At 38.5% G+C, this 10,333-nt stretch overlaps 1 protein-coding gene across 2 annotated transcripts; it reads left to right on the top strand.

Moving 5' to 3' along the window:
* The first annotated feature begins 240 nt into the window (after nucleotides 1-240).
* LOC306843428 (heterogeneous nuclear ribonucleoprotein U-like) lies at nucleotides 241-8,394 on the top strand. Of its 2 annotated transcripts, none has more exons than XM_079374924.1 (13): nucleotides 241-1,002; nucleotides 2,075-2,189; nucleotides 3,876-3,949; nucleotides 4,062-4,201; nucleotides 4,291-4,390; nucleotides 4,497-4,609; nucleotides 4,706-4,969; nucleotides 5,421-5,540; nucleotides 5,627-5,924; nucleotides 6,053-6,322; nucleotides 6,422-6,678; nucleotides 7,442-7,540; nucleotides 7,745-8,394. In XM_079374924.1, exons 1-13 carry the CDS (start codon nucleotides 564-566, stop codon nucleotides 7,793-7,795), a joined length of 2,340 nt encoding a protein of 779 aa, XP_079231050.1. In that variant the 5' UTR covers nucleotides 241-563; the 3' UTR covers nucleotides 7,796-8,394. The 2 variants fall into 2 exon arrangements, with proteins under 2 accessions (XP_079231050.1, XP_079231049.1); XM_079374923.1 differs by having other exon boundaries at nucleotides 375-1,029.
* The last annotated feature ends 1,939 nt before the right edge of the window (nucleotides 8,395-10,333 follow it).

Raw genomic sequence — 10,333 nt, forward strand, 5'->3', positions numbered from 1 at the left:
TCAACTAAACACTTTGATTTTAAATTTTTTGCATAGCTAACAATTATTTCCTTAAAGTAATTCCCGGCTAAAAGAAACCTGTAGGCATGAGGTAAACATTGAGTGAAAAAACAATATGGGTGGGGGTTGTTTTTGAATTATTATCCTCATTTTAAAACAAATGTAAAAAATATAATTAATAAGGGTGACATTTAGAAAGGTCATTTTATCGTTTATATGTGTATGGATGCATTTACATTTGCAATGCTCATTAAAGGGTTTCACAATGCCAGTAAATCATCTTGAATTCACGAGGCAAAATGAATAGTCTCTGTGGTCGTAAGCATCTAGGAGGGTTATAACGGTTGAACACGCCCAGTTCTCTCGATGCTGTTGCATTGGGAGGGGTCTAGTCTAGCACCTAAGGCGCCATTGAATTGTTTTGCCGGTGGAAAGACGCAGAATCACCGCGGCTGTGCGCAATTCAGAGAAGCGAAGCGGCCGTCGGCTCTCCCTGGATTGCAACATTCCAACGATCGAATCTTTTAGGTTTTTTTATAGCCCATCTACATTAAAACGACAACATGAGTGAAATTAACGTAAAAAAGCTTAAGGTGAACGAGTTGAAAGACGAGCTCAAGAAACGCAATCTCTCCGACAAGGGATTGAAGGCCGAGCTTATGGAGCGGCTGCAGGCCGCGCTCGACGCAGAGGCCCAGGCCGAAGAGGAAGAAGTTGCCGCGGCAGAAGCAACAGAAGAAAACGAGACCGAGGGAAACGGTGTTGCGGTCGAACAAAAAGTCATAGCGAAAGAAGAGCCGGAGGGCGAGAGCATGGAGGCCGAGGAGCAAAATGGAGACGGGGGTGATGCCGCTGTTGTGGGTGATGGTCAGGATGACGAAATGGGCGAAGAGGAGGAGGATGGGGACGCCGGCGTGGAAATGGACAAAGCCCTCGATGAAGAAGAAGAGGAGGAGGACGACGAAGACGACGAGATCATAGACAAAATCGACGATGAAGATGGTGAGCCTGAATCTCATCCATTAGAGGGTGAGTTTTGTGTTGAAACGCCAGGAGTATCCTGTTCACATGCGCTTTGAAGCCGGTGAGATCATCGTGTAGCATATGTTGCTAACGGCTAGCCTGTGGCTATTGTGTAAATGGCTAACGAGCTTATCCGGTCGGTTTCAGTTTACGCGCTAGTTCGTGGTTTAGAGTTTAAGATTTTGAAGGTTTCTTTGTTTTTAGCCGTGTTAGCAAAGCTAATCGAACGTAATCACCCGCGCGAGCCTTTTGTCTTTAGGAGTTTGTTAATATTGTTGATATTTTCCTACGTTTAAAGGTACATTATACAGTCTAATATTCAACTAACGAATTTCTGTTCTTTATCGCATTGTTTTTGGTCGGTTTAGCTAGTTTCAGAAACCGCTCGCTAGACAATCGCCTCGCTGCATGCTTGAGGCGGGTCGCCCTCGCGTGGACACATAAGCTGCTGTACAGAAAACCTTACGGCAGACAATGAAAACGTGAGGGATACAGTGAAATTAATGCATTTTCAGCAGGTGATAGGGTTAGGAGTATTATAAAATGGGGGGAAAATGGCAAAGAGCGTCGAAAGAAAGAGACATTTGTTAGTTTCGGTTCAGGTTGCTAGAAGGCGCCATCTACTTCCGTGCACGGTCAGTTCAGGATAATGCGTTTTGATGCTGTTCGCCGGTTATTTGTTGTCAAAGATGTGAGCATTGGCTGGTAAGCCAGCTACAGTAAGCTAAATTTATACATTAACAAAAAAACACTCATTGTTTTTTGACTGAATCCATTACATTTTAGAGAAAAGCACTTTAAAACACAATCAATAGGAATTGCACCACCCACGTTTTTGTCTGATCTGGTTTATGCAATCAGATCGGTGCTTGCAGTTTATATCCTGAATGCCATAATGACATAACCAAGCAAAATATTCTGTCTGATCAGAGGTGGTCGGTTGATTTTGTAACTCTGGTGGAGTCCGAGCACTCCTGTCGTGTGGGCCACCCTTAAAACCCAGGGTCCAACACGTCCGGGCATTTCATTACTGTTTGTTTTATTTTCAAAGGGGATGCGGACAAAGACATCAGTGCTGATCAGAAGAATAAGAAGGGTGTTAAGAGACGCCGGGAGGAACATGGAAGGGGCTACTTTGAATTTATTGAAGAAAGCAAATACAGCCGGTAAGGATGGGAGCAATGGCCTTCATTATCCCCGAAGTGCCACTTTTAATATATATTATATATTGGCTTTAAGTGCCAATGCCTTACCTAAAAAAATACAACCCTCATCTACCTGTTAACTAAAGTAAAACTTTGCTGAGGGTCATTCCTGGCTAATGCAAAACACCTTACCTTCAGTAAGATCATGAAACTACACTTCAAAGAGTGCTCTGATGGAAAAAATATGTTATTGTTAAACACACACACACTCTCACTGTTGTCAGGCTGACTGTATGCGCGTGTGGCGAATCAGACAGCGAACAAAGCAATGACGATAGCATGAGATGCGGCTTCTGTCATGGCAGGGGAGGGCCAGCGACGTAGAGGTTATATCGCAAAGTGTATCATGACGTAATGGGGCGGTTAAGTAATGATAATGAAGCAAATTGTTGTTTAAATCCTCAGACGTTCCTTCGTCGTTTGTATCTTTTTTTTTTTTTTTTTTTTTTTTTTTTTGGGTATAATTCTGAAAGCTTAAATGTTATTTTGCGTTTATTTTTATATTGAAATTTTGTGTATTTGGAAAAACTATGAAGAACTGTAATAACTTTTCATTTTAAAGTCTGTTTCTTTCAAGGTCAGCAGGTAAGTACAAACGTTTGCAGTTCTTCACATTGCATAAGGAAAAGAAAATGTTTACATCTGTAATGCATGTTCTTTCTCTAAGTGTGTGGTGCTCATTTGCAGATTGAATAAATGTCATTTTCTGCCTGGGTTTGATTTTCTGGCTTTTGTGCTGCTCACCTATAGTGAGCCAGTGTTTAAATTAAAAAAATAATAATTTCAGTCTGCTTATGTTCTTTTAGTATATGGAACAAAAATTAAGATTTTTTTTTTATTATTATGTATCAGAATTCCTAATGGAGGATCTTGAACATGAAAAACCCCAAGCTATTATTTGAGCCAAATACATTGTAGCAATATCTGACCCAGTCACTAATGATGTTGCTTGACTTATTTATTGACGGGATGTCCCAGGCAAGGTCGTCACTTGAATTTATGGGGCCTGATAGAACATTAAAATGGCAGCCACCCCCATACACTAAGCATTGTAAAGACATGTTTATGGCCCCCTCGTTACAGGGCATTACATGACATCTCTGACATGATGTTGGTTACTACAGAAAACAATTTGACAAGATTTCACCTCCAGATGTCCCTAAAAACAATTTTTCAGAGTTTGTGCTGTATAGAAAGTATCATCTGGAACCAATTCTAAAGCCTGTACAAGCAAGGATAGACCAAAAAAAGCTGTAAGAACTTTAGATTGTTTTGACCTTTCCAGGAAGATCTGCATGTAGATATAAAAATACCCTTTGACCTTTCCAGACCATTACCTGATAAATTGTAAAGGGCAACACTTTTTCCACATAGCACAACATTGCTGCTTTCTATTTTACCAACAAGTTTTCTTTCAGGCTTCATCGTGGGGTAAACTGGTAAGCAATGATGACACATTTTGCATTCACGATTGTGAATTCACAAAACAGTATAAGATGTTATGAGCAAACAGTGTAAGGTAATGTAAATCTACTGTTCACGCTGCTGTGGCTATGAGGAAGGATCTCACCTGGACATGGGAAGCATGCCAGTCCATCACACTCCTGCTTAACCCGTGGCATTTATGGCTTATTAACTGTATTTCAGGTCCAAGTCTCCTCTGCCACCTCTTGAGGAAGAAGATGAAGAGTTTGACGACACCCTGGCCTGCCTGGATCCCTGTGAGTGCTTTATATGTTAAGAAGCACATTGACTAATAGTGTAGTGAACTTAACTGAATTAAGTTGCTCTTGGACTAACAAGCATATTTTTTTTCCCTCAATGTTTCTATAGACAATTGTGACCTTAATTTCAAAGTCTCCCGGGACCGATACAGTGCCTCCTCTCTTACCATGGAGAGTTTCGCTTACCTTTGGGCAGGTGGCCGTGGTTCCTATGGCTTAAACAAAGGCAAAGCCTGCTTTGAAATGAAGGTGAGTACTGCAGCATATTTATGTAAACAGATGACATAAATACATAAAGTAATGAATTTTGAATCATTATTTGTCTCCTGCTTTTGCAGATCATTGAGAAAATCCCAGTCAAGCATTTAAACAGCAAAAACATGGACTTCCATGATGTCCACGTTGGCTGGTCCCTGGCTAATGGAAGTCTTTTGCTGGGTAAGCACAGTCGGGTAATATTAGCATGTGCTTATGTGGCCACAGTGTATGATTGCACAGCCCTATTTCATCTACTAAAAACACATATGACTTGTTGCTGTTTTAGGTGAGGGGGAGCATTCCTACTCTTATTCGAGCAAAGCGAAGAAGACTTCAAACTGTGTGACAGAAGACTATGGGGAGAATTTTGATGAAAATGATGTCATCTGCTGCTTCATTGTAAGTCGTTCACATCACTCTCACACAATAATTGTATTTTTCCCTTTTAGTTTACATATTCTTATGTACTTTGGTGTGTTTCTTTATCTTGCATAGAATTTCGAAGCAGATGAGGTGGAGATTTCCTACTCCAAAAATGGAAAGGACCTTGGTGTGGCTTTCAAGGTCAATAAGGAGTCCTTGGCCGAGCAAACACTGTTCCCGCATGTTCTTTGCCACAACTGTGCGGTTGAGTTCAATTTTGGTCAGATGGAGACACCATTCTTACCTCAGGTGGAGGGCTTCACCTTTCTGCAGCAAATTCCTGTGGATGTGCGTATCAGAGGACCTAAGGGACCCGAGGCCAAGAAAGATTGCGAGGTACTTTTTGTTTTTTTTTATAAACATGAATATACCCTATTGTTCGAAAGGTTATTTTCTGAAGTTAGTGCTTATAGAATATAAGTTTATAATCTAATGCAAAATTTCTATTTAAAAAAATGCTGTTATTTAGAATTTTCTATTTTATCAGAGAATGCTACAAATGTTTCTACAAAAATTTTAAGCAGACCAGCTGTTTCCAACATTGCCAATGTAAAAGGATCAAGTGTCACTGAAGACTGGAGTAAAGCCTGCTGACAGTTCTGCTTTGCCATTACAGGAATCCATTTAGATTTTAAAATAGAAATTGTATAATTCATTAAATGCAGCCTTGGTCAGCATAAGAGGAAAAAAATGTTCATGACACATGTGAAACAAAATGAAAATGGTAAACTTTTATTTTATTTTTTGCATGCATTGACATGATTGTAATCACTATGTTGGTTTCAAGGTGATTGTCATGGTCGGCCTTCCTGGATCTGGAAAAACTGCTTGGGTAAATAAACATGTTGAAGAGAACCCTGGCAAGTTCACCGTCCTCGGGACCAACACCATCTTGGAGAAGATGATGGTGAGAAACATTCTTCTTTTAAAAATGTTATCTAATGTCTTAATCTGTCTTGTTTTTGTGTCTAATCTCACTTTTTTGACGTGCAGATTGGCAGCATGAAGAGGCAAAACAAAGACACAGCAAAGCTCTCAGCCATCTCTCAGCGTGCTCCTTTGTTCCTGGGCAAGTTTATTGAAATTGCCGCCCGCAAAAAGAGAAACTACATCTTGGATCAGACAAACGTGTCTGCACCGGCCCAGAGAAGGAAGATGTGTCTTTTTGCTGGCTTCCAACGCAAAGCTGTAGTGGTCTTACCAACAGATGAGGCCTTCAAGGAGAGAACACAGAAGAAAGCAGAAACCGATGGCAAAGATGTACCTGAGCATGCCGTTCTGAAAATGAAAGGTAAGATGTGATGTTATTTCTAGTTTTCCTTGTAGTCCAAAACAGCATAGTATAAATGAAATAAAAACCAACCTGGCAAACAAAGTAGGAACGTCAGGCATTAAAAGATAGTTTTGACCTCTCTACAGGTATCTACACGTTGCCCGAGGTAGGAGACTGCTTCTCAGAGGTCACCTATGTGGATCTGCAGAAGGAGGAGGCTGTCAAGCTCTTGGAGCAGTACAAGGAAGAGAGTAAAAATGCTTTGCCACCCGAAAAGAAACCAAACCAGGGCGCCATAACCCCCAAAAAGGGAGGTGGACGAGGCAAAGGGCCTAAGAACCAGTTCGGTAGGGGTGGTGGTCCAGGCCCACGTGGAGGCAGAGGTGGATTTCAGGCCCGTGGAAACTTCAGGGGATGTAAGGCAGTTTTTAGTTGTTTGTTTTTTTTGTGAGCGGTCATGAGACATTATATCATTATGTACATTGAGAATTATATCTCATATTTTCTCCTTCTAGTACCAGTACCACATCGTGGTTTTAATCGTCACCCGCGTGGCTACATGCCACCACCGCCGCCACCCCCTGTCTTCCGAGGAGGGTTCCATAGCCGAGGTGGAGCTGGTGGGATGCCCAGCCGGGGAATGGGCCCCAGGGGTGGGCACATTAGAGGTGGCAGAGGTGGAGCAATGGGCCGAGGAGGGCCTGCACACAGAGGTAACATGCACCGCGGCGGTGGACAAGGCAGATCCAACAACAGAGGACACTTCCAGCAGGTTAGTTTGTATCTTTTGCAACGGAATGCACTACTGTTCAATAGTTTGGGGTTGGTAATTATTCTTTTTGAAAAGTATAAGACTATATTTCTCTGATCAAAAATACAGTAAAACAGTAGTTAATAACAGTAATACAGTAAAAATTGAATTTTATTTTAATATATTTGAAAATGTAATTTATCCCTGTTTCAGTGTCACATGACCCTTCAGAAATCAATATGCTGATTTGTGGTGCCTAAGAAACATTTATCAATCCAGAAATCATTAATGGAAAGTTTGGAAGCTGGTTTCTGCCATGAGATAAAAAATATTGTAAATAAATCATTGCAATTCAGACTTTTTTTACTCCCAGACTTTTTAAGTCCCAGTTACCTTTAATTTTTTCATCCCATGGCAGAAACAAAAAAAAGAGTGAACTGGGATGTAAATTCTAAATCGCAAGGGAAGAAAGTCACAATTCAGACTTTTTGTCTTAGAATTGCGAATTTATATCCTCCAATTCAGAGTTTCTCACAGTTCTGAAAACATTCTCAAAAGTAGCAAGTAGCATTACTTTTCCTTTTTTATATATATATATATATATATTATCCCATTAATGAAACAAGCTTCCATAAATTTAATAATGGCATTTATTGGATATTTTTTTTCCATCATTATAATTATTTCTTTTAAAAAAATCTTACTGACACTGAACTTTTAAATGGTACTGAAACCTCAATTGGACTTTGACAAGGAGTGTAATTTTGAGTTTTCACATTCATAGAAGTTCCGTGGCAGAGGAGGCCATCAGCAGAATCGTGGTGGTTTTGGCAATAAAAACGGATCTTTTGCCCAAGCCTTTAACCAGAGCTGGCAACAAGGGGTAAGTACAGCTATTATGTGTCTCATTGAGAAAGCTTTTTTTTTTTTTTTTAAAGGGTCACAGATAAAGCCATACATTGCATAAACCTCCAATGAGAAGTCCAACTTACTCAAGATCATAAGATTGGCTATTATATTAAGATTACTATATAACAAAATCAAATTGTATTCCATTTAACTGATGAAACTTTCTTTGACCCTTTAGTTCTGGAACCAGAAGCCATGGAATCAACAGTACCACCCAGGATATTACTAAGTGCGCATTTGTATTAAAGACTCATGGCCTCTTGTGCGCTGAAATGCACAGCCACTGAATAACCATCCACTTTTATGGTCCTTGTTTATTATAATTTTTTTTAAAGGAAGTCCATTTTTAAATAAGAGAAGCAAGTGGCAAACAAACATTCCGTCTACTGAAGTGAACAGTCTACGTTCTACATAGATGTGTGCTTGCTTCACTCTCTCAGATTTTTTGTAAAATGTATTTCCTCCCCCTTTTATTTTGTATCACAGCTTTGATATTGTTATATCAGGAATCTCAACATTTGTCTTGTGTGAGGGATGCTTTCATTTTCAGGGTTGTGAATTTTATTCTGTAAAATGTCATTTTTACTCTGTAAATTATTATTTTTCAATTTTTTTTGTGTAAAAGTTAATGTTAAAAAATCCCTGTGAAACTTAAACTTTTAGAAGCTTTTGTCAATAGTCATTCATATTTACACAGCAACTCTGCCCTTCATGTTCAGCGGAGGAGTGAAAATATATTTACTTCTTACAGGTTCAAATTTTTCTTTGTTTGTTAGCCCAGACTGTAACAATTACATAGGTTTGCAATAAACGATGTGCTTGCTTTTCTATGACCTTTTATGGCTTTTGACTGATATCTTGAACAATCCATTTCAAAGAGCCTTTGAATGTCAATCAGATTTGTCTCTTAATTCAGCACCATCAGACTATACTTGATTGCCTTTGTCTTGTAGGGCATACGGTGGAAAGATTTTTAAATCAATTTAGTCAGTTACTTTATGATGGTTTTTTTTTTTTTGCACTGCATAATTTTACGCATTTGTGTCATCTAAGAAACCAAGAGAAGCCACAATGAAACATTCTTGAAGTTAAGCACGTGATTGTGCTCATTGCTTTACACAGCTTTGTCAATAACTCCATCATAACGACTGTGCACTAAGCTTACTAGTACTGGTCATCCTGAGTAACATTTTGTGGCAACACTTTTTTCTTTTTCTTTTTTAAATGGCTTTGCAAAATATTTCATGCAAAGAGTATCGTTTTAACCGAGTATAACTGCTATATTCATCTGTGTAATAATGCAAGTAACCTGTTTCTGGTGTACATTAAAATGACATTATAGAACAATATTTAGACCATTTTACTACTGGAAATGTCCCAAAAAGTTTCCTTTGGGATTAATTTGTCAAATGGTGGCCTTGACAACCATTTTAGATCTAACAGCCAGCAAATAAGCAAGTTATTTTATACGTTACATTCTCAAATGCATTGTTAATGTTACATGGAGTGAGCTGTGGGAAAAGAGTTGAAGGTTGTATCAGAATGTCAGACTGGATTTACTAACTTGGATTTTCTCAATTTACATATCCTCATCGTTCAGACCACAATAATATCACATACACCCCATGATCCCATCAGCGAGACATCCTGATTTTCATCAAGCCAGGCCCTTGATTTGTTTGAATGAATATATTTCTTATAAAGTGCCAAATGGCCAAAGAAAAAGGGCAGCTATTTTTGACTTAAAATTGGTGTATTTTATCATGATGTAATAGTTGAAGTGGAATATTTTGTTGAACTATATGCCATTTAGGTTGATGTAAAAGTAAATTATTTCAGGAAGTAACTTGAGTCAGGAAGTGTTTTTTCTGTGGGATGAGACAATGACCCTGTCCTTTAATAGAATACGTGATTTTTAACTGGATAGCATGGCATGAGAGATTTGTGACTATTCTGTTTTACTACACAGACTACTTGTGCAAAATACGCTATTTTGAGGATGAAAAATTTCTTTAATTGTACTAAATATGTGGCATTATGTGTTCTTGAGAGATGGCAGGTGGTACGGTTTATGATGTTTGTATTTTGGCTTTGATTTTTCAACGATGAATGTTAAAAGTGTTTCATAATGTAAGGAAATTTGTCATTAACTAATGTAATAAACCTCTGAGATAAATCATGGTGTTTTCTCCCAGAATTGTTTTCTAAATGCAAAATATTAGTATCATTAGTATCACTTAATATAGTTATGACTGTAACTGTATAATAATTATTTAAAGGGATAGTTTACCCAAAAATGCTGGTCCCCATTGACTTCCACAGCACTTTTTTCTTCTCTCCACAATGAAAGTCAATGGCTACCAGCACTTTTCTGGTTAGCAACATTCTTCAAAATATCATCTTTTGTATTCAACAGAAGAGAGAAAATCATACAAGTTTGGAACAACTATCCCTTTAAATGCAGTTATTATTATAACAGTACAACTGTGGTAAATTCTACTGTCATGAAACAATCATAAAGATTCAGAAAACCTGATTGAAGAACTGCTATATGGTTGCCACTCATTTTTTGCTAACTCAGTGTACTTTTTAAAGAAGGATCTTGACACTTCACACCTTTTTAAACTCTACAAACTGTTCTGTTTAATAAGTGATTATTTGTGTCTGTAGAGTAAACAAAACATAACTGCCTTGTGTATTTATGTCTGCGCTCCATGTGGCCATTTGCAAACACTGGAATATGCAAACGAAGAAAAAAAATTCACTT

Source organism: Barbus barbus, assembly GCF_936440315.1.
Source record: "Barbus barbus genome assembly, chromosome: 24".
Taxonomy (NCBI): domain Eukaryota; kingdom Metazoa; phylum Chordata; class Actinopteri; order Cypriniformes; family Cyprinidae; genus Barbus; species Barbus barbus.